Here is a 27,654-nt window from a genome sequence, read left to right as displayed (position 1 = left end):
CATATTAAATCAGTAAAACAAGTTATTTTAAAAAGGAAAAATATTGAGGAAATTGACTAAACTTTGTGAAATTGTGAGCTGTCAAAGAACAGCATTAATATGAAAGTTGAGTATATTGTGGAAAATGTTTCGAGAAATATAACTAGGGGCGCCTGGGTGGCTCAGTCAGTTAAGCGTCGGCCTTCAGCCCAGGTCATAATCTCAGGGTACTGGGATCAAGTCCCGCATCAGGCTCCCTCCTCAGCGGGGAGTCTGCCCTTCCCTCTGCCCCCCCCCAGCTTGTGCTCTCTCTAATAAATAAATAAAATCTTTAAAAAAAAAATAGAACTAGAGAAATTAAAGTCTAGAGAGAAAGAGAAACTTGCTTAAAGTCCCCACAGTATCGGATTTGAACACAAGTCTGTCAAACTTAGAGGCTAACTCTTATTTCATTAAGGAATACAGCATAGCTGTTAAAATGCTGTTTATGAGGGAAATCTTTGTACAATTTTGAAAGTGACTGATAGAATTATGGATTTTTCTTCTTTCATTTATGTTATTTCCTACCGAGTACACATTAATTGGTGTTATGATTAGAAAAAAGAATCAATTCTTGAAAAATAAGTATAAACTGGGGAAAAGTAACTTGGGGGGGATTTGATTTATCGTCCTTATACCTAGAGAAGTAATGGATATGAATCCACTGGTTAGATATGTATGTAGTTATATCTAACATTAAGAAATTGTGGGCCTTTTCTTTATCTCTAATAATTCTGTAGACTTGTGCATATAGTCCCCACAGTATCGGGTTTGAACACAAGTTTCAAAGACCGTTTTGAATGATTTGCTACAGATAACAGTTTTCATCATTTTGTTCCTTTTCTCTCTTCAAATTTTATTTATTTTCACTTTTTTAAAGATTTTATTTATTTGAGAGAGAGAGCACATACGCGCGAGTGGGGGAGGAACAGAGGGAGGGGGACAAGCACACTCCGTGTTGAGCGCTGGCTCACTCCTTAACCTGGAGATCATGACCTGAGCCAAAAATCAAGAGTCGGTCACTTAACCGACTGAGGCACCCAGGCACCCCTCTTGATATTTTAAAGAGACTGATTTCAAATGGATAAAAGTGATTTCTGGAATGTTTATTTTATTTACTGTTCTGTTTACTAGGAAATTGAGTAAAATATGTTCACTTTTCTCTTTCCCTCCAGATTAAATCTATTTAGCAGAGCGGTTGAAATGAACTATTTAGGGAGATTCTGGATATATAATCTGTTTGATAAATTCTCCATTTTTGTTTTATTCCTTAAACCGAATTGTTTATTATCTGTGTAATTTATTCATGAAATTCCCCAAATACATACTGATCATCTACTGAGTGCCAGCCATCATTGTCAGCTTTTAGGTAATATAAGAACAAAAAAGACAAAATCTGGTACATATGGAGCTTATTATATAATTTGGGGGTGGGTGGGCAGGAAATAAACAGTGAACATATGAACAAATAAATGTATAGCATTAGTTGATAAGTGATGGGAAAAGAACAAATAGCTAAATAAAGGGGAGCCAGGAGTTACAGGTGGTGGTAGGAAATGAGTTGCAATTTTCAATGAACTGATCAGTTTAGGCTTCACTGAGAAGTGACGGAAATCTGAGAAAAGACTTGGGAGAAGATCAAGTAATTAGCTATATGTGGGGAGAGTATTCTAGCCAAAGGAAACAGCCAGTGTAGAGACCTGACATTAGGAACATTCCTCCTGTGTGGGGAGAATGGTGGGAGATAAGAGTGACTGGAGAAGACTGAGTAAAGGGTCTCAAGTAGCAAGTGAATTCAGAGAGGTGATGAGAGACAAGATTATGCATGGTCTTGGTAGGCTTGATGTGTAAGGAATTTGGTATTTATTCTGAATGAAATGAAGAACATTGTAGTTTTGAGCACAGGAGTGATGTTACAAGGTAACTGGTTAGGTTTCTTCTGAAATTCACTACAGTCTTATTAGCAGAGATGACATTTTAACTGGCCTTAGAGAGTAAGAAAGAATTTGCCAAGTGAAAGAAGATAGAAATTTGCTTTGGCAGGCTTAATTTAAGAATATTTCTCATCACCATACTTAGGAAAATAAATGTACTTTCAAACCAAGTCCGATATGCTACTACTTTCAAACCAAGTCCTATATGCTACTTGATTTAAAGTTAAAATTGTAATAATGTCTTATAAGGAACTCACTCCTTTGTGACCCCTTAGATCTGTTTAACCATGCTCATTTTAAAAATTGATGTTCTAGTTTAATAAAATTTAAGGAGTTTCTATAATCCAAGAGATATTTCCTTTTAATGAAAAAATCCAATTAGTCTATTAACAGTTTCTTTAGAAAGTGAGTAATTGCCATTTGCCTTTCTGCCATAAAACTATAGATTAAATTGAACCATCTTGTGTATCTTATTAACTAAGATTCATTTATATACTTTTTAGTTTAAAAGGTTCTACACTCAGTTGGGGGAAAAATGAGTAAGAGAATTTCTTTCCTTAGAGTATTTAAGATCTGGTAAGGGAGATAGACATTATGCAAAGGGTATAGTAAAAGAAAGTAAGAATTTTTCAGTCAGAGTCCTAGAACATCCTCCTCTCTACCTTTGTAAAAATTCTCTACCTGTTTGGTCTGGTTGGGCCTACAAATTCAGCCTCCTCAGGTTAACTTCAACTATCAAACCATACTTACATTTCCTCTCTAACTCCCTCTTATCAAGTTTGTCCAGCATGTTATTACCTGCAAATTCTACATTCTGTGTTCTGTAGATTATCTTTTTATTTCTGTAGATGATACACAACTTTGTAATTTGTCTGAAGTCAAGGACTTGGGCTAGGATAGAGTCATGGTATAGATATTCAGTAGTTAATTGGTAGCAAAGCATAACAAAAGGCAGTATAGAGTTATAGTTTTAACTATAAATATATTTCAAATAATGTTTCTGGAAAGTTTTATTTGAAAAGCTGACTATAAAGTAGCTTTTTGAAAGGGATATTCTTTTTTTTTTTTTAGTTGACTCCCAAAATAAAAATAAAGATTTAAACCCAGTTTAGAAAGACTCAGAAAAAAAAAAGAAAAAAACTATGTTTAAGAGAGCAGCCAAGATGCCCTTCAAGAGATGAATGGATAAAGAAGATGTGGTCCATATATACAGTGGAATATTACTCAGCCATCAGAAAGGATGAATACCAACTTTTACATCAACATGGATGGGACTGGAGGAGATTATGCTAAGTGAAATAAGTCAAGCAGAGAAAGTCAATTATCATATGGTTTCACTTATTTGTGGAACATAAGGAATAGCTTGGAGGACATTAGGAGAAGGAAGGGAAAAAGGCCGGGGGGGAAATCGGAGGGAGAGATGAACCATGAGAGCCTATGGACTCTGAGAAACAAACTGAGGGTTCTAGAGGGGAGGGGGGGGGGGGGATGGGTTAGCCTGGTGATGGGTATTAAGGAGGGCACGTTCTGCGTGGAGCACTGGGTGTTATATGCAAACAATGAATCATGGAACACTACATCAAAAACTAATGATGTACTGTATGGTGACTAACAAAAATAATAAAATTAAATTAAAAACAGCAATATTTCTCTTTTTCTTATTTTTTGCTTAGAAAATACTTCATCAACTCCAGTTATTAAATGGTCTTTATAATGAATTTATATTTAAAAGTTTTGACATATATGCATGTACTTGATCACTAAAATAAGTTTTGGTATTGTAATTATTTCTAGTAATCATATTTTTATACGTGAACAGTATTAAATGTCTTAAAAAATTTGTCATTTTGAGAATTTTGTAAATTTCTGATGGAATTAACTACATTTTGGTAACACTGTCAACATTTGTGTTATTTGTCATCACTTAATTTCTTACAGAATAGACAGGTGAGTCTGAAATATCATGGATCCTTAGTGTTTGGATAAGATCCTTAGTGTTTGGATAAGTTCTCCTTTGGCAAGACAGTTGATATCTGTGGGTTTGTGTGATTCTTGCTCTTATATCAGTTTGGAACCAAAGCACCAGAGGATGTCTTTTACCAGGCTATTTCTGTGCATAAGGAAGAATGTATCAGGTCTGTTAGAAACTAAGTAAATCGCTGCTACTGTGTAACCAGGTTAAGCCTAAATATGCTAATTTACAACTGTCAAAGCTTATCTCAGATATTCCCAGATGTTAAAAATAAATTGTAGTTTAGAATTTATGTGGTAACAGCAAAGAGGTATATTCTATTAGAATATAAAATAATTGATAAAAGAACATGTAAATATAATGTAATTATTCCTTGAAATGTAATGCAGAGCATTTTTCTACATTTCTCTTCACAAGTCCCCAAGATTTTTTTTTGCTTTTAAATACAATGTGAGCCAAAAACTTATTGTACATGAATAAAATAATAAATACTGAGATTTTTTATGTTATGCCAAGATACTTGTATTTCATCAACTTTAGGACATAATTGCTGGGCTCTAAATCTAGGTTAAATAGTATTTTGTATATATAAATTTTCTTTGGAACTAAATTCAAGTGAGAAGCTGCAGTGCTTACTATGCAAAGTAGATGGCAGTCACAGCCAGAAAAAAGCCTTATTTTAAAAGTAATTTTAAAAAGTATATTAAAAGGAATCTGTAAGTGAATAATGAGCCTGCAGATCAGTCAGCATATATTTATTGAGCACCTTCTTTGTCTGTAATTATCAGAATAGAAAATATGTACAGTGGTAATTCAGATAGAAGAGAACAATTTGGGCTGAAGTCAGCACATCAGGCTCTGGACAGAAGATAAATTTCAGTCATATCTTGAAAGATGGTTAAAATGGATGAGTTGACAAAGAAGAGCTAATAGGTTCTAGAGAAGGAATCATTATATAGGTGTTTTGGGCAAGATCCCAGTTTAATTACTTTTTAAAATAATACAATGAATTATTCCTCTCACTTCATTTGTGGAGTTTTTTAAAAACATTATTTGGCATGTCAAATTTAGTGTGTTCAAGAATTGCTGGTTGAGGAAAAGTAGAAATTGCTGGATCCAGTTTTAACTGCTTTTGTCAGAAAATGTATCTCATGGGGGCATTTTAAAGAAATAATATATAAAATGTTTTTGGTTTTTTAGGAGTACTAGCCAAAGAGTAAAGAAGCCTAAATTTTAATCCTAGTTTCATGTTTTACTTACTTTGTGACTTTAGACAGTCATATAAACTGACTTTGCTTATTTGTAAAATTAATAGTGCCTAACTGAATTCCGGTAAAACTCAGAGCCATATACATTAGAAAGCATCTCTGTTTTTACCAACATTTGAGAAGTTGGAATATGTGAATTCTTAAAAGATGATAATTAAAATTAATTTCTGAATTGTACTCATTTCCCCCATTTCTCTTGGTAGCGGATACTTTGTTTTCACGGAAGCTGAATGGGAAATACAGGCTTGAACGACTTGTTCCAACGGCAGTATATCAGCACATGAAAATGCATAAACGAATTCTTGGACACTTGTCATCTGTGTACTGTGTAACTTTTGATCGAACTGGCAGACGGATATTTACTGTAAGTATATTTTGAAGTATTATCTTAATTCATATATGGCATTGAAGAAACATTGCTTATAGTTGAACTTTAAACAGTTTTTTTTCTTCTAATGAAAGACTGGATATTCAGGTAATTCAGCTTACTATGATCAAAGATTTTATTTGAAGTTTGGAAAGTTCCTAAAGGACATGTAGTATAGGCGCAGCTATATGATAGTGCTGCATTATGGATAAGTGTAATTCCTAACATTATATCAAATATGCCATTTAACATTTTATAAAAGTATCATATAATTTAAATTACATACCAGGGGCTCTGCGAAAGTGTGTGAAGCAAATTAGAGGAGATTGTATCTTTTTATATTATCCTTAGCACCTCATTCTTCAGTATATTTGATCCTGTGTTTAAAGAGGCTCTTTGGGCTTATTTGCTGTTGTTTCTTTTAACTTGTTAGATGGAGAAAAGCAGAGCTTTTCAGCTTTAACTGAGAAAATTACTTTTGGAAATATTTCTATTTATTTTTAGGTACATTAACTACTACATACGCTAAGGGTGGTAGTTACTATACAGTTCTTGTACTTATATTACTACCCTGTGGGCTGAAGGTATGCATTCATTCACAAAGTCCTTAATTTTCTTTGAAGAAGCCACTGGGAAATGGAAGTTAAAATGGAAATTCCTATCTCTGTCTTTGGAGAGCAGCTGCAAATTTTACACGTTGGGTACAATTACAGATTCCTCCTTTAAGTAAATATGCTTGTAAACTGAGATTTATTTATATCTACTTCTCTACCCCTGTACCCAGTCACCTGTAAAATAGCTTAAACAGCAGGATGTGGGAAAGGATTTCCATACATATCTTTTGGCTCTAATCCACTCAGGCATTTGCAGATCATTTCTTAGATTAGTATTCTCCTCTTTCACCTTCTCTTTTATCTCCATTGTTCTCTGTGAAGCAAAAATAAAAGTGAAATTCTCTGATTGGTCATGATTTTCAGAGTGGAGAACAGATAGCTATGTATTTGCTAAAGTGCTTGATATATCTCTAACAGTAATTTGTTTTCAAATGGTAATGGAAAATTACATTTAGCTTTTTCAGGTTCAGTATACCAATATTTAAATTCAGTTCTCAAAACAAAGTAAATTTGGTATTTGTAATGTTTAAAAGAATCTTTCAAAAATAGTAATAAACTGAAATAACAAGAAGAAAGTATTACATTGTGTTTGTACTTCATTTTGGTGAGTATAAAGTTATGGCTTTGCATTGAGATTATAAAAATATATAACTTACTTAATTTTTGATGTTAATAAAGTATCTTGTGGGGATTCTTTCTTTAAAAATGATAGGATGGGGGCACCTGGGTGGCTCAGTCGTTAAGTGTCTGCCTTCGGCTCAGGTCATGATCCCAGGGTCTTGGGATCAAGCCCTACATTGGGCTCCCTGCTCAGCAGGAGTCTGCTTCTCCCTCTCCCACTCCCCCTGCTTGTGTTCCCTCTCTTGCTGTGTCTCTCTCTGTCAAATAAATAAAATCTTTAAAAAACAAAAAGAAAAAAAAATGATAGGATGGTAAGGATTTGTTTCTTGTACTTTATGAAGCATTACGTGTGTTTTGATTTGAATTAGATACATAATCTCCTAGAATTTTTTTTTGAGGGAAAATGCAGTGAAATAATGTGCTGTTGCTATCTCCTGAGTTTAGGTAGAGTGGTAGGTAAGGAGTTGGAAGAGCAGCACTTTGAACCAGGGGATAGCAAAGTACTGTGGGTCAAAGCCAGCCTTCAGCCTGTTTTTGTAAATAAAATTTTATTCAAACAAAGGCATGCTTAGTTGTTTACGTATGTATTGCCTATGGTTGCTTTTGCGCTACCAAACGGCAGAGTTGCATAATTATGACAGAGACTGGCACATGTGAGTATTTATGACTGCAAAGTCTAAGATAATTACTGGCCCAGTACAGAAAAAAATCTGCATGCAGCCCCTGTTCTAGACAGTTAATTCCTACTTTTAAAAATATTTGATTTGGGGGCACCTGGGTGGCTCAGTTGGTTGGGTGACTGCCTTCGGCTCAGGTCATGATCCTGGAGTCCCAGGATCGAGTCCCACATTGGGCTCCCTGCTCAGCGGGGAGTCTGCTTCTCCCTCTGATCCTACCCCTCTCATGTGCTCTCTCTCTCTCTCATGCTCTCTCTCTCAAATAAATAAATAAAATCTTTAAAAAAAAAATACTTGATTTGGGGAAAAGGAATGACATGTGAAGAAGAAGCTGTTTTCTGAATATTTTTCTTTAGTTGAAGACACATACTTAAAGAGAAGAAAATTATTTCCATATTATTTTATATGGGTCTTATGAGAGTCTAAAATTGTTTAGGTTTTATGTATACGATATTATTTTCTAATTGGGCCAAACTCATAGTCTTATTTGTAATTTTTTACTGCTGATTTGCAGTTGTAGATTCCAAAATGTTACCATGTAATAAGAAATGCATAGATATGAAAAGTAGTGTTATTTAAGATTTCCTTGTATTTTTATGGTTATCTCAAGTAGCAATAGGATACCTATGTGTTCACTGTTCATATTAACTTCATGAAGTGGGGTGGCTGCTGGGTGTTCCTTCATTCCACTGGAAACACACTAGCCACTGACTAATGTTTTGAAAATCAGTCTTGAAAACTGATGGGATAAAACTTTAGGATAGTAGATCATGATTGACTAATGAGCGATTCCTGTGAGAGAGCACATTGTTGATATTTATTGGAATAACAGTTCAGTAATAGACCAACTAGTTTTTCCTTTTTATGTATGTGGTATCTTAAGACCTTTCACATTCCTAACGTTCTTGTGTAGATGTATTTGCAAGTTTTTGTTCAAGGGACAGATTCTCTTGAGTCCTTTCTGAGTAGACATAGCTAGAGGCAGTATGGATAGCACTGTGTTTAAGAGCATCAGCTTTGGCATTAGGTGGCTCTTAGGTTCAGCTCACAGCCTTATCACTTCCTAGCAGTGCAGTTTGGACACATTACCTCACCACTTTAGTCTCCAGTTTTTTCATCTCTTAAAAGAGGGGGGGAAGGGAAATAATAATAGTACCAACCCCACAAGATTTTTGTATGACTACATGAATGAAATAATGCGTGTAATTAGTATAGATCAAAATCTGCAGTAAGCAGTCACTAAGTTTTACCTCCTGCTGTAGATTATATAGATTTAAATAAATTTTATCCATCTTGTTTCTTACTCAACTAAAATCTTATTTACAAATTCTATACAGGATCCAAAATGAAGTCATTGTAATTGATAAGTGAAATTCTATATTAGGACAATTGACAAATATTTTGTACTAGAATATTTTAATGGATTTTTCCCAGTAGAATAATGAGAAGAATCCAGGGAGGAGATAGCATAATTACTGAGTCAGACTTGCTTCCTAGTTCTCTCTCAGTTTTTAAAATTTTTTTACTTGATTTTAGAATCACTGCCTCAAATAATATTTACCAAAGAAAAGCAGAGTTAATGAATTCTGTCAGGAGGAAGCCGTTCACTCATAATACAAAAAAAAGTATATTGAGAGCCATATAAAAAGATCCCCCACACTTTTTAAAAGATTTATTTATTTGAGAGTTAGTGAGTGGAGGGGAGGGGCAGAGGGAGAGAGAGAATTTCATGGAGACTCCCCACTGAGCGCAGAACCTGGCACAGGTTTCAATCCCATGATCCTGAGATCATGACCCGAGTGGAAATCAAGAGTCAGACGCCCAACCGGCTGAGCCACCCAGGCGCCACTGCCCCTTTACAGGGAAAAAAAAAATGTGTCTCTCTTTTCAAATTAAGGCAAAAGAACATACAATATTTCCATAAATGCTCTAAGTTATAACTAGTCACTCTTCTAGCACTTAGGATCTAGAAATGAAAGACAAAGTATCTGTCCCTGGAGAGTTCACAGATTATCAACAGACAGTATTGCTACAACTGATAAGAAGCTTGAATGAGGCTAATGAAATACTGAAGTATCATAGAAGTGTCTTAATTCAGTGTGTTGTAGGAGATGGTAAGGGAAACTTACTAGAACTGACACCTCAGCTGAGTTTAGCTGGATATTGCAGACTTAGGAAAAGGCATTTATAAACCTTGGAAGAATATAACATGCAGTTGTATATTATTAGATATGACAGAGAATAAATAAGGATAATCATTTAAGCAAGAGCTAGAGATATTAGTGGGGGACAAAATCATCAAGATCCTTTTGTTGATGTATGAGGGGGAGTGGGTTTCTTTCCTGAAGGCAATGGAGAGAAAATGACAAATTTAGACAGAAGAGTGAGTATAATTTCTCTTTTTAACAATCCCTTTGGCATTATTGTTAAGGATGGATTGAAACTAAGTCTATATATAGAGGAATTGGCGAAAAGGTTCTGTCAGTGATCCATGAAAGAAATCATGATGACTTGAACAGAGTCATAGTGAAAGTAGGGATGGAATTAATAGATTAAAAATAGAATCTCTAGGATTTAAGATTTTCATTTGAATGTAGGGAAGAATTGAGAAAGAAGAGTATGGGATCACATGTTTTTAAACTGTGTGACTGGTTAGAAAGCCCTGTCATTTACTGTGGTGTAGGGATTTAAGGAGAGAAATTTGTTACGGCAGACGTTACGGCGGACATATTAAATTTGAGATTGTTATCTCTGTAGCCAAGTAGAAACATTCAAGAGGCATTGGGAGCTCAGGAAAAAATTAAGGCTAGAAGATTCAGCTTGGGAATCATGGAATATGGAAATTGTTGTATTACCTCATATGTGGGTGACAGACTTTTAAAACAGGTGAAAGAAAAGGAGAGGAGTCAGTAATTGAGACTGAGCTGCTTAAGAGGCCAGAGAAAAATAAAATGGTGTCTTAAAAGACAAAGGATCAGTATTTTATAAAAGATGTAAACCTAAAGTAAATGAGAACTGAAAGGCATTTTTTGGACTTGTCAAGGCCATTAATGACATTGACAAAAAACTTTTATTTTGGTGTTAGGGTTAGGAGATTACAATGTACTGAGGAGGGATTGGGAGTTGAAAAATGGAAGAGACTTAATGCAGACTACTCTTTCAAAAAGCTTGACAATTAAAAAAAAAAAAAGACTTTTCTGAAGTAGAGTACTATCATTGAGCGTCATACTTCTGTTATATTGTATCTTCCTTTTATGTTGCAGTGAATTTGTTTAGATGTCTCTCTTTTAAGTTGTGAACTTCTTAATAACAGAGACTTTTTTTTCTTGAACCTTTTTCAGTCTGTAATGCCTCACAGTATCTACTGCATACATTAGGGGTACAACAAATGAATGAATCAACCAATTAGATAAAAATGAATAATGTTCTCTCTTGCAAGAAACTTAGAATCTTCTATTAGGGGAGATATATACATATGTCTATAAGACAAATTCCCTTCTTCTTGTATGCTTCTTTTACAGTGGTCCTTTCTGTACTTCAAACTTGCAAAGCTTCATTTATGGCTTTGGAGCCTTTGTAGTAGCTATTCCCTTAGCATGGAATTATCTTTTCCAAAATATGCCCCTGGCTGATTCCTTTATTAGCAGTCCTTTGTTGAAGCACTGCTTTCTTAGGGATTTTTTTCCTGACTACCTTCCCTTCCCATACTCCACCATTGTTTATCCCATTTAGACACTTTACCATAGTTTTCTTACAATATGTGTCACTGTCTGAAATTATTATTTTTTAAAATTTGCCTTTTGTGAGTGACCGCGCTTGGGCAGTGAGAGCCAGACGGGCACTGGGTGACTCTTTGCCTCACTGAGGAGAGTAATTAAACATGGGCAGAGGAGCTCCTAAGAAGCTGAGAGACAAAATGTCATCATATATGTTCTTTTTGCAAACTCGCTGGGAGGAGCACAAGAAAAAGCACCCAGATGCTTCAGTCAGCTATTCCTCAGGGAGGCAGAAGACTATGTCTGCCAAGCAGAAAAAAATATCAGAAGACATGGCAAAGGTGCATAGGGCTCATTATGAAAGAGAAATGAAAACTTATATCCCTCCTAAAGGGGAAACAAAAAAGTCCAAGGATCTCAGTGCACCCAAAAGACCTCCTTCAGGCTTTTTCTTGTTTTACTCTGAGTATCACCCCCAAATCAAAAGAGAACATCCTGGCCTATCCATTGGTGAGGTTGCAAATAAACTGGGAGAGACATGGAACAACACTGCTGTGGATGACAAGCAACCTTATGAAAAGAAGGCTGTTAAGCTGAAAGAAAAATACAAAGAGGATATTGCTGTATACTGAACTAAAGGAAGGCCTGATGCAGGGGGCGGGGTGGGAAGGAGTCATCAAGGCTGAGAAAAAAAAAAGGAGTCATCAAGGCTGAGAAGAGCAAGAAAAAGCAGGAAGAGGAGGAAGAGGAAAAGGATGAGTAGGGCAGGGATTTTTTTCTTACCTGTTAAGCATTTAACCTTCCTGTACACAACTCATTCCTTTAAAAAAAAAATTGAAAATGTAGGCTGTGTAAAATTTGTTTTTAAATTGTCGGTTGTCTGTTTTTGTATAGTTTACACACTACCAAATGTATAGCCCTGTCCTGGTGGTATTTCCAGTAGCCACTAACTTTGCCTGGTATACAGTATGAGGGTTATAAATTGGCATGGAAATTTAAAGCAGGTTCTTGTTGGTGCACAGGAGAAACTAGTTTTGTGTGGGGATGGCAGTTTTGTCATCTTCAGTTGTCTCTAGTGCAGCTAATAGGAAATAATTGTTTTATTAATGGAATACCTCTCTGTAATTGCAAAAAGAAAAAAAAAGTTACAGCTGTATTGTTGACACTGTGAATGCTTCTAAGTAAATATAATTTTTTTAATTAAAAAAAGGTAAGATAGAATTGGGGTTTTGTGATATCTTCTAAGTAAGTTTCATTAGGATAGACAGAGACCTTGACTGTCTTATTACCATTGACTAAAATAGGAACCCAAGAGTATGTACTGATAAAGTAAATCAGTAAGTAAGTGAGAAAGGAGGAAAAACTCTTCTTTACTGTTGAATGTCAACTGATAATTGTAGAAAGAATGATGATTTGGCAACCATCATAGTGGTGGTTGATTCATTTGTACGCCATCAATGGAGGCTAAGACTGGTAGAGGATCTTGTTTGAAGATCTTGGCCTAATCTTGCAATATGTTCCCACAAGATATTAAAAGGGGGGAATTGCAACTTTATAGGGGAGAAACTGTGGAAACACATGATAAAATTAACTTCACTAGTGGTGAAATGAGTTGACATAGTGTGTCCTGTCAAGTGGTGCGTTGAAAAATACATCTGGTGGGATTCCTACTGAGACAATATGATTTAGGTCTGGTCATGAAGAAACAGTAAATGGACTGAGGCTTGGGGTCATCCTACAGAACTTAAGGTCTGTATTTATAAATTTCTGAGGACACAAAATCAAAGCCTGAGGAAATATTCCATATTGAGGGAGACTGAAGAGACACTTTAAAATATAACATGTGTTGCTATATGGAATCCTGGGCCAAAAAGGAAAAGGAAACATTGTCAAGGTAGTTGACAGAATTTGAATAGGGTCTGTGGGTTGGGTAGCAGTTATATCAATATGGATTTCCCAGCTTATGTAGATGACGTCTTTTTTGGGGAGAAGTACACACTGGGATATTTAGAATGATGGGGCATCAAGTATGCAGCCTGCTCTTAAATAGTGCAGAAAAAAATTAATGGATGTGTGTTTTACATGGGGAGAAAGGAAGGGAAGAAAGGTGGTGATAGAGTAAATGCAGTGAATTCTTAATAGCTGATCAATCTGGGTCATGGAGATATTGAAGACATTGGTACTCTTCTTGAAACTCTGTAAGTTTGAAAATAAAAATTATTTTTTAAAAGTGCGTGGTTGGGGGGGGCACCTGGATAGCTCAGTCAGTTAAGCGTCTGTCTTCGGCTCAGGTCATGATCCTGGGGTCCTGGGATTGAGCCCTGCTTTGGGCCCCTGGGAGCTTACTTCTCCCTCTGCCTGCCGCTCTCCCAGCTTGTGCACGTGCACTCTGGCTCTCTTGCTCTCTCTTTCTCTCTCTCTCTCTCTCTCTCTCTCTGTCAAATAAATAATCTTTAAAAAAGTGCATGAGAGGTATAGTGAGTATTCAGTAAGTTTGGTAATGAAAAGAAGAGCAAGAGTATATAGTAATTTATAGGAAGATAAATTTGTGAAAAACTGGGTCAAGGGGAAGGAGCTGGAACAGTAAACTTGATACACAAAGGTCTTTAAGGAGGATAGATAGAATTTCTAAGTAGATGAAGATGGGTTGTATAAAGAGCAGTGTATTTTGGCCTATTTAGAAGGATAGGTAAGTAGGTTCACCATGAACAGATTCTACCTTTCACTGCGAAGTATTTTATCTGGTAAGAGCCTTGGTTAAGGAACAGAACTGGGTCCTAGAGGTACTTGATAAACCCTCGTAGCAGGAAAAGAGTGATGAATAGGGACTAGTTAGCCTTAGCCTCCCAAATAAATTGAGGGATCACAGATTTGCAATGTTGCAGATTTAGTATGCATATCCTCTTTTTCCGTGATAGTACTTGGTATCCTGGGAGCAGGATCAGTGCAAGTGATAATTACTTTGATACAGGTTAGTCATTGGTGGTTTAGTGGGTAAGAGTGAGAAAATTGGGCATGTGTTGAAATGATTGACACTGAAGTTTAGGGTAATTTGTAAGGAAAATGAAACAGAGGTCTGATAGATTGGTAAGAAAGAAAATCTGTGGCCTCTTTTTGAAAAAAACATTGAACTAAATTTAAATTATAAGCACACTTTAGCTGCTTGAAGAGCAAGCTGCTTTTTAGCTTGAATAAGAAAATGATACATGATGTTTTCAACATTTAATTCTGTTTGTTCTAAAGACATCAGGAGTGAAATCTGACTCAAATCTGTGTAGTAGGATCAAGAAAAATTAGAATTCTCCTGGTTGATTTCTGCCAAGGAATGCCAGATTCTCCACGATATTATAGGTCTAAATATCACATAATTTCTTTTTTTATTTCAAAGTAGTAATCTTTAGTTGGTCTATACAATTGATGCTTCTCTTTCTTATCAGGGAAAGGTTTATTGATCTTTTTCCTTTTAAGGAAGTAGAGAATTATAGAAGTAACCTGCTGTACTGTTTCCACACGTATGTAGTTTTCTGCTTGCAGAAGTCAACCATTCTTTGACATTTACTGTTCCATCCTGTAAAGTACTTTCTTCATCATTGAATAGTTCACATAGTTGACATTTCTAATCATGTGGCTTATATGATTGGTTTTTATTTTAAATAAGCAAATACATAATTATAAAAATAAATAATTCAGTTTAGCCTTTAAAACTTGCCTTCCAGAAACTTAAATTTGGGGAGTGTAGACTTTAGGTTCTGCTTTAGTTTCTGCATAGAATTTAAGTGATTCAAAGCCCAGTATGTCACTAAAGTTGTTTCATAAAGTTTTCATAGCATTAGGCAGGACATTTTTTTCTAGATTTTAAGGACAATTTTAATACTTAAGTCCATGACAAAGTAGAAAGCCATGTCACAGAGATCTGTGGAGTTTTTCGTTACCAGGATACGAAAGCCAAATGTGTACCAGACATTCCCTGGGCTTTACTTAAGGAGAATGTCCATATTTGTTTTTTATCTATCTATATTTTACCTCTTAAACTTTTTATTTTGATGAAACTTTGAGGATTCCAAGAGGAATTCACAAAATAGGGTTTGTTGTTTAAAAAAAAAAAAGGAATTAACCCACAGTGTAAGAGATCCTCTTGCAAGCTGGAAGGAAAGGTCCTTGCTGTCACTATCTTCGTAGTCTACTTAATCCTTAAAAGTTTAAGAAAGAAAGAGCACAGAGAGAGAAAAAAAAAGAAAAAAAACAATGATTCTTAAGTGTAATGTCTGCTTCCATTTTCTTCCTCTGTCCTAAGTGACAGAGCACATTGATTATTTTAAAGGTTTGCAGTTTTATTGTGTGTGTGGCTTCTTTAAGTGTGGCAGTGGAATAAACAAATTTATAGGGTACTTCAAGCTAAATTCTGTTTAGGCAAATCTAAGTTTTGTTGAAGTCCACTCTTTCTTACCAGGCCTTTTCATAAATAATACCTATACTGCTGTTTTTTCAGAATAGCGATAAGGTAATTGTTTTGCTTCTTTGGCTTTATCCTTGCATTGACAATGATGTCTTCACATTAAAAAAAAAAAATCGCTGAAAATTTGGTGTCACATTTTATTTGGAGATTTAAGTAAGCTAAAGGTATACATTCTTTTCATTGTGATTTTTTTTTCTGATTTTTTTATGCAAGTTTGACAAATGATAACATTGAGCACACTTTCATAATAATTATGACAATTTTACATTATTGAAGAGTGAAACTAGTGATACACTGCTGTCTTATGTTTGCTTGGCGTTGAACACTAGTTTAATAATTTAAATTTGATTTAAAAATGAATTCCAAAAAAGCATTTTCAGTTTTGCATCTAGCTCATATATTTCTTCAAACTTAATTGTGGCTAAAAATAACTATAGTAACCAAGTCTTGTCTGCTTAAAATTCAGTAGCTGTCTCACTGGGTTAAATCCAAACATCTTAACAGTATCTAAAACCCTCTATTAATCTTCCTCAGATAAAACCTTTCCAGCTTAATTTCTTGTTATTTCCACTTAAAGTGGAAATAAACTTCCAGCTTTTCTCACTTTTCCAGTCCTAAGAGCAATATTTAGATAATTGAAGAGAAATGACTACTCTGTTTTCCCCTAGGCATTGGAGCTTTGCTGAAAAAACTTGTCAGTTGTGGTTTTTCTAAAATCATGCTATCTAATTTTAGCAGAACTTTCACTTTTGCTCACAGATTTTTTTCCTTTTTTCTTATTGCTCTCATCCCACTTTATTTCTGAACTTTATTCACTTTTTTTTTGGCTCCTTTCTTCTGTTTCCCCCTTCTCCCATTTTAGGAAATAATCCTCAGATATTTGTTTTATTGCCAAGGTTAGGAATCATCTAATTTCTTTCCTGGTTACTTTAAAATTGTTATTTCTACAATACCTCTTTCTCCTTCATACATCTTAGAAGCCTATGTATTCCTCCTAGCCAAGGCCAATCCCCATGTCTATGTTGTTCATCTTGTCCCTTTCACATTTACATAACATTGGTATTGGTTTTATTTTAGTGTCCGTAACACTTTTTTAACATCCTGATTGAAATACTATGGTGTTTACTCTTTGGTTTGTTACTGACCTGACTTAAATTTGAGGTAGGCTTGGGAAAGAAAGTGCATCTGTTCAGATTCTGCTCTACATTTTGTCTTTTTTTTTTTAAAGAATATTTCATCAGTTTTTAATTTATTCTTCCACATTCAATTTAAACACATGTATAGTGCTCCAAAAATGTTTTCCCAGTAAATTTAATTTTTCTTGTGCAGTCCTTTTCAGTTTATAGTGTATTTATATTTCTGATAGTCATTTTAAAAGAACTTAGTTGAATCTGTCAGATCATCTTCAGTTTCACATTCCCTTAAAAATAAATTAGTGATCACAAGTATTGATGCATGAAATAGAAATTGTCTAAAGATGCTTTTGACTTCTGTTTGAAATTCTGCCAGGAGCTCAGGGGAGTAGGAGTGAAGGTGGGGACAACATATTATTTTATAGGTCATGGAAGAGAATAGTGAAGAAAGATTTCCCTAAAAGGTCAAATATTTCTCTCCTGCAGTTGAATGGAAGGAAAACAAAGGTCAGTTGGAATAATACACATTTGGAGAAAATGTGCATAGTGTTGTTTTATTTTAGCACTTGTCTAAATAGAGAAAAATTATAAAATATTAAAGTATATTAAATTGGTGAGATTACTAAGTAATAAAGTCAATACAAATATAATGGGACTTCTTGTTAGATTTTACTTGGTGAAAAGTCACTGAATGCTGGTGTTAGATCACAGGTTGCTACTATTCATTAAACCTGGCATTTTGGTTAAAAGGTGTTTGGTTTTTGTTTTTTTCCTGTTAACGTGAAAAATATGTGAAACACCTATAGTAGAATATAAAGCAAATTCTTGTTCAAATGAGAACAAAATGAATTCTGTCAGTATTGTGAAGCATAATGAGATGTCATGATTTTACTTTTTCATATATTCTACCAGTATTAGCATACTTAAAATTTTATTTTTGTTGTGAATTTATAAGCTTTATTTATTTATTATTATTATATTTTAAGTAACCTCTGTCCCCAACTCGTGGCTCCAACTCACAACCCCAAAATCAAGAGTCACATGCTGTACTGACTGAGCCAGCCAGGCACCCCTATTTTTGTTGTGATTTTAGATCAGAGCCAAATACTGCCTTAATTTTTAGAAGATAAACAAAGTGAATAAATTGATTTAATTTGTGGAATTTAAGAAGGAGTTGAGTAAATGAATTTAATAAATAAGTAAATGCTTTAAAGCCATTTTTTTATTCAACAAATGCCTAATGCAATTCCCATGTGCCAAGTGGTAGGCAGATCAGCTTTCTGGAAGTCATGGTCTGTTACAGTTCCTTCTTCACTTTCCACAGATAGCCGCAATATAATCCTCATTCCTTTAATTCCCCAAACAGTTATTGTATCCATCTCTTTTGCTCTTTCTCTTCTGTAATAATCTCAGTTTTATCACTCAATCTCTCCTACCTGTACTACTTTAACAACTTTCAGATGGCCTCTGACTTTCTATCCTAATTCACACTGATGCCAACAGGATCTTTGGAAAACATAAATCTGATCCTGATACTGATATTAATCTTAAGTTATCCCCATTATAAAACATCATTTCTTTTAGTATACCATAAAAGGTCCTTTGCAGTCTTTCCCTAACTTCATCCTCATGCCTTTACTTTTCACTGTGGTAGCATATAGACTCCTTGCAGTTCTCATATTCACATTTTCATACCTTTGGTCAAACTTTTCTCTCTAGCAGCCATATGGGATATTTCTGTTCTTTTTTAAAATAGTAAGAATATTGCTAAAGTAAAAGTAAGAATACTACCACCAACAAAAGCAGTGGTTATAATCCATAGCTCTTATCATATGCCAGGCACTCCATCCTCACTTACTCATTTTGTTTTTGCAACAACCTTATGAGATAGGTATAGAAAAGAAATCTGAGGCATAGGAAACATGTAACTTGCCCAATGTTAATGTTAAACATGTTAAACAGGTCATGAACTGAGACATTGGATCCTGCAATCTGTGCTCGAGGCTACTACACTACATTGCCTCTTCACGCAGAAGACTTTGTCCAGACATCACTGTTTCTGGATTCTTTTCCAGATCCAGATCCTTCTTCACTTCTTAGGACAAACACACTGCTCCCTGGTTTGGATCTTTTCTGATTAACAGTATAGCACTTTGGACATGTTATTGAATTTATACTCTTCTGCCTTGCTTCCTAAGGACAGGAATACTACGTCTTTGCATCTCATCTTTGTATCTCTGGTATTTGGCGTGTATTTAATCTCAAGGCAAATGAAAAAATGAGTGCATGAATAACTGAATTTTAAAGGTAGAAGGAACCTTAGGGATCATCCAGTTAACCTTGTTTTATAGATAAAAAACTGAGATTAAATGAATGTGATAAGAATACCAGATTTTAATGTAGATAATTTACCAAAGTTAAGTTTTATTACTAGTCTTTAGTGGTTGATAACCCACTTAATTTGCTTCAAAGCTCAGTCAGAAGAACGTGAGTTAATTGAAAGTATTCTAGGTAGTATTGGCAGAATCTGGTTTAGGATACACTTGTTCTGTTAATACTGTGTGGTCATATCAGTATGAAGGCAATAACACATCTGCGTCATTCGCTTTTGTGGATCTTCTAACCGCTTTCTAATGTCAGATTTAAGAGTTTTTTGTTTTGTTTTTAAGATTTAGATTGGAAGGTGGTAACATGCCACCTCTGAAACCTGTTAAGTTTGCATCTGGGAAATGGATGTATGAGGCTAGTGACACTGTTCTCTACTTTTTTGTGTATTTAAAACCTTTCAAATAATGAACAATAAGAGGAAATAGGGAGAGTTTGGTAAAAGAGTATAAATTTACAGCTATAAAATGAATAAGGAAAATTAGAAAAGGAAAACATAATAGAGCCTAAAAGTTCTAATCTCTTTTTGATTATGTGAAACTCAAATGTTTATTTGTAAATATAGGTATTCATAGAAAACCTTTTGTATCTTTTACAATTTCTCTCTGAGCTTAAACTATTATAGCAGAGTAAACATGTAATTTAGGGGGCGCCTGGATGGCTCAGTCGTTGAGCATCTGCCTTCAGCTCAGGTCATGATCCCAGGGTCCTGGGATCAGGCTCCCTGCTCCACGGGAAGCCTGCTTCTCCCTCTCCCATTCCCCCTGCTTGTGTTCCCTCTTTTGCTGTCTCTCTGTCTGTCAAAAAAATAAATAAAATCTTTTTAAAAAAATGTGATTTAGGTATTTTTATTGCGTTCGTACAAATAAAATTAATTTTTTTTTTGAAAACTGGTTTTAGTTATTTTATATGTAATATATTTAGCTGAAGATCACCGATGGGAAATTCATATATATTGTTTTTAGCTTCCTAGGAGAAAAAACCCCAAATTAGCTTACTTTCATTTCTGTATAACATAATAACATAGACAGGATTAGTCACTATTGTATATTACTTTTGTTCTACTATTGTAATTTTGTTTTGTTACTTCAGAAGTTCAAATTCTTTCACAAGATCCCAGATAGAGGTTACCATGGCTGCTGGGTAGGGATCATATGTAAACATTTTTGTTAACATCCTACTTCTCCTGTTAGATTGGTGGATACACAGGCATTTTTTATAAGTGAATAATTTAATAAAAATAGCCTTGTATGGAGGAAAATTCCTGAAACAAGTATTTTACACTTAAGTATTTAAAAATGTAATTGTTGGGAAGTGGACATTAAAGATAGTTTCTTATATCTGTTCAGAATTTGAATGAAAATTTATAGAGTTAATTCCATTAATACACATTTTTATTTTAAGGGTTCTGATGACTGTCTTGTGAAAATCTGGGCAACAGATGATGGGAGATTATTAGCTACTTTAAGAGGACATGCTGCTGAAATATCAGACATGGCTGTAAACTATGAGAATACCATGATAGCAGCTGGAAGTTGTGATAAAATGATCCGAGTCTGGTGTCTTCGAACGTGTGCACCTTTGGCTGTTCTTCAGGGCCACAGTGCATCTATAACATCACTACAGGTAATTGTTTTAATCCTTGTAAAAGCCTTGATTATAATTTAAATTTTAAGTCACTTTTATAATCCCTTGTAATAAAGCCAACTAAAATGAAGAAAGGAATATTTCTTCTTTCTTTATAAATACATGGACTTTAAAAAAACATTGTAGTCATGACCTTCATTAATTCTGGATGTTTTCTGTTCTTATAGTTGCTATTTATGTGGTAAAAGTGGGTTTATTTTTGGATTATGTCACTCTTATAAAGATATTTTTTTCTTCATTTGTTTTTCAGTTCTCACCATTGTGCAGTGGCTCAAAGAGATATCTGTCTTCCACTGGGGCAGATGGCACTATTTGTTTTTGGCTGTGGGATGCTGGAACCCTTAAAATAAAGTCAGTTGCTCTTTTATTTCATAGAATTAATTGTTTAATGGTTAAAATTACAATAGTATAAAGTAGTCAGTAATAGGAAATTTATTTATTCTCCTCAAGTAAGTAACAAAAACGCATTCACTGACCTCATGTCCGTCCCCCCCCTTTGTTTTTTCATGCTTCAGAGAAAGTTTCTTATGTTAACATGTTTGGGTTTGTTTTTTTTCTTTTTGCTAGCCTTAGCCGTTTCCTTCAGAACATACTTGTTTTATTGCCAGTCCTTTCTGTATATAGCATGGTTTCATCTCAATAGCTCCTTCTGGTGTTGAGAACATAATCTTAGGAGTTCCTAAGGCTGTTCTTTTAGAAGAATTGCAATTATTTCTATCATTACATCTACAAATTTTAGATTTTATTGTAGATCTCAGGAAACTTAGGAAAACCAATTGATTACATATTCACAAAATTACATCAAGGTAGATAGATGTATCCTTCCCCCATCCCACAATAACATCTTGCATTTGTGCTTTCTCTTGTATTAATATCTTGGTTTATTAAAACAAGTTGGCTAGACAGTATTTTTTTTTATTAAGGACAGTGAGGCAAAAAAAGGTTAAACAACATTCCCATAATTAAAAGTTTTTAAACATTGGCAAGGCCAGCATTAGAACAACACTTCTCTGCTTGTTGGTCCCAAGCTGTCTCTGCCATGCCACCTCTCAAGTGGGTGTAGTAGGGAGAGGAAGTGCTGCGTTTTGCCCCATAGATAGTCAGTGAATGGGGAAGTAGTGCATCCAGTGGTTCTGCAGTGTTGAAATGGTCATCTCTGTGTTCTCATGGTAGAACATCATTCAGATTAGAAGGTATATCTCAATAATTCTATCTGAATTCTATTTATAAATTATAAACCGAAGTTGAGTAATTTAATATGTGAATGTCTTTATTATTTTAAAACAGTAGCGTTTACATAAGCTTCATGAATATTAACATTCCTGGAGAGTGCCTCTTACGGCAGGGCATTAGGAGGCCATGGCAGCTAGGGTAACATAATAAAACAAACTACTTCATTTGAAAAAAGGATTCTTATCAAAGATGTGGTTCTTTGGAGAAAGCAGATTGATTTCATTTTAGTTGTATTCTTAATATTTAAAATATTAAAGATTTTCTGTAGACATTTAGGTAAAAGTTTAAATTTTACTGATGTGTATGGACAATAGCAATAATTAATTGTTGTTTTCCTTTGAGTATATTTTACCTCCTAATGGACCAGACTGGGATACCATTATCTTTTCATTTTTGTTTTTGTAGAGAAGAAAAACGTGACTAACTCAAATGTTTTTACAAAATTAAACTCTCACTTTGTGCTTCTTGAGGATTACATTGCTAAGTACAATAATATTTTTCTGGATTCTTGAGAAGTGAGTTATTATATATAAATGATTTTTTTTTTCAGAACCTTTACATAGATTCACCCATTAACCAACTACCCTAACCCATTTTTTTCACATAAATGTGTTTTTTAATGTAGATGTAAGTAGAGAAATGTATATATAATTTTCTGCTATTTTTTTCCTTAACATTTTATCATAGTTATTTATAACAATTTTAATAGCTGCATTATGTTCCACTGAGTTGTTATTCCATACTTTGCTTTGTGATTTTCCTGTTTTTGGACATACAAGTTTTTCTGGTTATTTAGAGGTGGTATTCTTTCTGTTTGTTGTTATAATTGTCCCTTAAAAGCTTTTAATCTAAAGTCAGGCATAAAGGAGTAATTTTTTTTAGTTATAGGCTTTGGGACACCTATTTTCCTTTCCATTTTTAGTCATGACAGATACCTGCCAAAAATTTTGGCATGATGTAGATTTTTATACGGGTTTTAATTACTGATCAAAGGCAAAAATTGTATTGCGCTGTAATGCTTTTGTGTAATCTGATGGGGAGGTGCCTTCAGCAACCCAGTCTGCATTAATTGAGAAAATCAGTTCTATTAGTAAATGAAACCTATTTTGGAAACCCAAGTCTCTTGATAAATTTGCTTTTATACAGTGTTTATGCATATGGTAACAACTCCCACTAATACAGATGCTACTTTGTAGATGAGGAACTCTGGAGTGGCTGGGTAATTTGGAAGCTGGCTGAAGAGATCTCTGATTTGAGAAAGCTGTCCAAGCATATTTAGATTAGATGTGAGGGGAGAATGGGAATCCTAAAATATACAGATGATAATAATGATTATAAAATTTTATTAAGCACTAGTCTGCCAAGCTTGTACTAAGCACTTTACATTTGTCATCTTGTTAATCTTTATGACAACCATATGAAGAAGGTATACAAATATTGTCTTTAGGACAGATGGGAGAGAAAACTGAGGTGGATACTGGAAATACACTGTTGGAACCCCCTCTCAACCACTGTACCAAACTAAAAGCAATTATTCATTGATGGACTATCTAGGACTGGTTGAAGTAAATTAAAATATTAATAATACTAATACTTATTGAGTGCGCTGGGCACATACTAAGCACTCTTTGTGGATTAAATTTATTTAATTATCTCAGTAACTCTTAAGATTATGTTTTGTTTTTACTCCCATTTTACAGATGAGGAGACTGAGGTACAGAAATGTTAACTTGCCTAAAGTCATACACCTGATAAGTGGCAGAGCTGGAAATTGAACTCAGAGTCTGAATCCATGGCCTTATCTTACCTTAAAATACTTCCTCAAATGTGAATTTAAAAATTAATTATTTGTACCTGTGTATCTGTTTTTTCCCTTTAAAAATATTAAAGTCCATTTAAAATGGCATCTGTATGATTATTTGCATATTCTGATTGTAAGTTCCAACCAAATGGTTGCTTAACACTTACATGAATGATTGTGCCAAAAATTAACAAAAATGTAGAGTTAGGATCCATAAGATATTAATGAAAGTAGTGCATTTAGTTGCCTTTATAATTTCAGATTCTTAAATTACAGTTACTTAAATTTTACGCTGAATAATTGTTTAGGTTGTAAGAATGTTTTAATAATTTTCTATTTCTCCAAGCTGTCTATTCATGCTCAGTTATGTCAGATCCTGTGAATAAGAAGAATTGTTATGTCACATTAAAAAATTTATTTATAGGGGCACCTGGGTGGCTTAGTTAAGTGACCAGTTCTTGGTTTCAGCTCAGGTTGTGATCTCAGGGCTCCATAGCTGGGACTCACTCACTCTCTCTCTCTCTCTCTCTCTCTCTCTCTCTCTCTCTCCCCCCCCTCCCCCTCTCTCCCCCTTCCCCCTCTCCCCCCTCCCCCCACCCCACTCTGCCCAGTCTCCCTGCAAATGTGCACACACTCTCTCTAAAATAAATCTTCTAAAAATCTATTTATAAATTTATTAATTAAAAGAATTTTTAACAAATACTGCTGTGTTCTGTATCAGAAAGATTGTTCTTGCTTTGAATATATAACTGATCATAAATATTTTGTAGTGTTTTCTTACATGATCACAAAACTGAAACCACTCTATTCAGTTGCTATGGATTATAGACGTTATGCAGTGCACTTTGGTTGAGGCTGTAATTATTTTTGAATTTTTCTCCCCGATAACCTGAGAAAAACTAGGTCAAAATGTATGTTAAGTAGGGCTTTAAATAAAATCACTGTATTGGAACATTACAGATATATTGTATATTTATTGGAGCTGGTATGGTGTAAAATCTATAATTTTTCATTCTTTAGTATCGTTGAGTATAACAAACATTTAATGTCAGTAGTGTAAGTATAAGACATCTGTAACACAATTATACAATTAATGTAAATATATTTGAGTGTAGATGACTATTTTCTGTAGATGACTATTTTGAATGAGCATTATAGTTGACATAAAATTGAAACAGTTTTCAGATTTTCACTAGGATGAGTGTAAGATTCTTTCTGGAGTCTTAAAAGGTGTATTTTGGCACATCAGACAATAAACAGAGGGAAATGTTTAATAGTGTCTAATACTGAAAAAGTTTATTACCTAAACCTGATGGTATATATATGCCACAAGAGGCAGCACCTATTTTGCTAGTGTGTTCATGTTTATAAATGACTTATTTTTCTAATGTATTTGTGCATTGCTGTTGTACTTGAAAAACTGAGACCCCCCCCCAAAAAATTTGACTCATTACTACATGTCTGGTGTGACAGTGGCTTTGAGAGTGTTTCATGTGTGGATCATTGTGTAATCACGAGCTCCTACAGAATCTATAGAGTTGCCATAAAATCTGCTAATCACGACACATTATGATTTCCAACTTGTTTTTTAGGAAGGGAGCCATCTGTTGCTTCTTATTTAATTTTATCTTTCTGTAATTATATTTTTGAACAGCTCATTTTTGGTCTTGCTGATCCCTTTGGGGATATTTTTAATTGTTTATTTTTTGTATTCTAGTCCGAGACCTGCTAAATTTACAGAGCGCCCTCGGCCTGGAGTTCAAATGATCTGTTCTTCTTTTAGTGCTGGTAAGATTTTTTTCTCCCTAATTTTCCACTTAAAGTTGTACCTTAGGAAGCTTTTAGTAGAACACATAAAATTTTGGAAAAATATTTGCTGTTGTAATATAAATCATATTCACATACATATACCAGAGGATGGTCATAAATTAGGGATATTTGAACTTTGCTAGAGTTATTTTATGTATTCACATGACTAAGAATTTTCTTTGGAACCATAATGCTCTAGTAGGAGAGAAAAAAAGTTTCAGAATTGACTCTGTTAAAGAATAGATCCTTGAATAGTTATCTCATTGGAAGAAAGGTATTTTAGATATGTTTTATATTTTCATGGAGTTTGGAAGTATCCTGTAGCTAAGTGAAATTTGATTGCTATTTGTAAGTCTTTATTAATTACTTTGCTCCAAATTCTTTGCTTTTTAAAAGGTAGCTATATAACAATGTTGATACCCCAATTATGTTTTGAGTTTATGCAGTAGCATTTTAAATGGATATATCTTTTTTAAACAAATTATAATTTGAATATTTGAAATAATGAGAAAATGAAACATCAATAGATTTAATACCTAATGTTCCTAATACCAGTTCCTTCCACATTTACCTCCAGTTTTACTTATCTTTTCAGTTCATACTTGTGGATAGTAGTAGTATCTCAACAGGTGATTACAAACTAATTACATAAATCTGTTTTTGCTATATTAATATCCAAACATGTTTAATTTCTCACTTCTAGATTTCCGCTGCTACTGCCATGAAGACAATTTTCCTTTTAGTAATAACGCAATTATAGGCACTATCCATGATTTCAGAGTACTCTGTAAGCAGTTATATACAGCACTGTTTCCAACACTGTGGGAGAGTATTGATTCCAAGGATAGAGGGTAAACTGCATATATAAATAACTATAATGCAAAGTAAAATGTATGTGCTACAAGACAAAATGTTAGTAAGAGTTCAGAGGAAAACAGACTCATTCAATTGCAGAATTGCAAAGACGACCTACTGAAGAAATTGGGCCCTAAAAGTTTGATAGGATTTTAACAGATAGGAAATGTGGCAAGAGAGGGACTTAAGCAGAGTTAAAGGACATGTTTTCTAGGGAGGGTGACTGCCAATTTTAACATAAAATTGTGTAATCACTTAGTGAAGTCATTTGTAATAGAAATCTTCGGTAAGTATTGAAAAATTCATCCTAGTTAAAGCTGTGTTTGTAAACTTATAAGTTCATTAAGTTCAGATTTAGATGTATTATATACTTAAGATAAATATGAAGTGTTTTAGAATAAAATGTTAATCATCAGTGCATATCATGGTAGTATTGCTTGCATTTTATTTAATTTTCAAAGATCTTAAAATTATGTTTTACTCAAAAATGTTTGCTATTATTCCTCAGGTGGAATGTTTCTGGCCACAGGAAGCACAGATCATATTATTCGGGTTTATTTTTTTGGATCAGGTCAGCCAGAGAAAATATCAGAATTGGAGTTCCATACTGTAAGTACTGGTAAAAAGAATTAGATTGGAACAATTTAAATGAATCTAATAGTTTATATTCAGGATTCTCTTTCTTTATCTGCTTATATGTAGGACAAAGTTGACAGTATCCAGTTTTCCAACACTAGCAACAGGTAAAATAATTATTTTTGTTTGTAAATTTAATTCCAATTTATAATTTTCAAATAAAGACATTTCTTGTAGTCAGATTTTAATTAGAATTATATACAAACTAGCTACCTAAAATAAAGATCTTGACCAGTTATACTAAAAAATGACTATAGCCTGAGCACATCCTCATTTTATTTGTACTTGTATTAGTTAATTTGTCCACTTTTAATAATAGGGACTTTTATCCACCCTTTATATTTTCTATATATGTCAAAGTGTAGGGAAACTTTTAGTAGAGTTTTGAAATGTGTAACAATGTAATATTTGAGGCAGAACTATTTATTGTTGATAAGCTTAAATGATGTGTAAATTTTCCCAGGTTCTTATTTTAAAATGAAAGAAAGTGACTTATAAATGCTATTTATAAG

General features: G+C 34.1%; 1 protein-coding gene and 1 pseudogene across 3 annotated transcripts in view; both read left to right on the top strand.

The window, feature by feature from the left end:
* The window catches only part of PHIP (PHIP subunit of CUL4-Ring ligase complex), a 134,734-nt gene that overhangs the window by 29,477 nt on the left and 77,603 nt on the right, over positions 1 to 27,654 (top strand). For all 3 annotated transcript variants that reach the window (XM_025858872.2, XM_025858481.2, XM_025858473.2), the window contains exons 7-12: positions 5,396 to 5,556; positions 20,566 to 20,787; positions 21,059 to 21,159; positions 25,560 to 25,630; positions 27,015 to 27,115; positions 27,209 to 27,249. In XM_025858872.2, coding sequence (XP_025714657.1) covers positions 5,396 to 5,556; positions 20,566 to 20,787; positions 21,059 to 21,159; positions 25,560 to 25,630; positions 27,015 to 27,115; positions 27,209 to 27,249 — 697 coding nt within the window. The remainder of the gene's footprint in view (positions 1 to 5,395; positions 5,557 to 20,565; positions 20,788 to 21,058; positions 21,160 to 25,559; positions 25,631 to 27,014; positions 27,116 to 27,208; positions 27,250 to 27,654) is intronic.
* On the top strand, positions 9,206 to 13,297 carry LOC141372952 (high mobility group protein B1 pseudogene; annotated as a pseudogene).

The sequence above is a fragment of the Callorhinus ursinus genome, unplaced genomic scaffold (genome assembly GCF_003265705.2).
Source record: "Callorhinus ursinus isolate GAN/ISIS: 27379988/994484 unplaced genomic scaffold, GSC_fseal_2.0 scaffold6, whole genome shotgun sequence".
NCBI lineage: Eukaryota > Metazoa > Chordata > Mammalia > Carnivora > Otariidae > Callorhinus > Callorhinus ursinus.
This window is presented reverse-complemented; position numbering and strand designations above follow the sequence as displayed.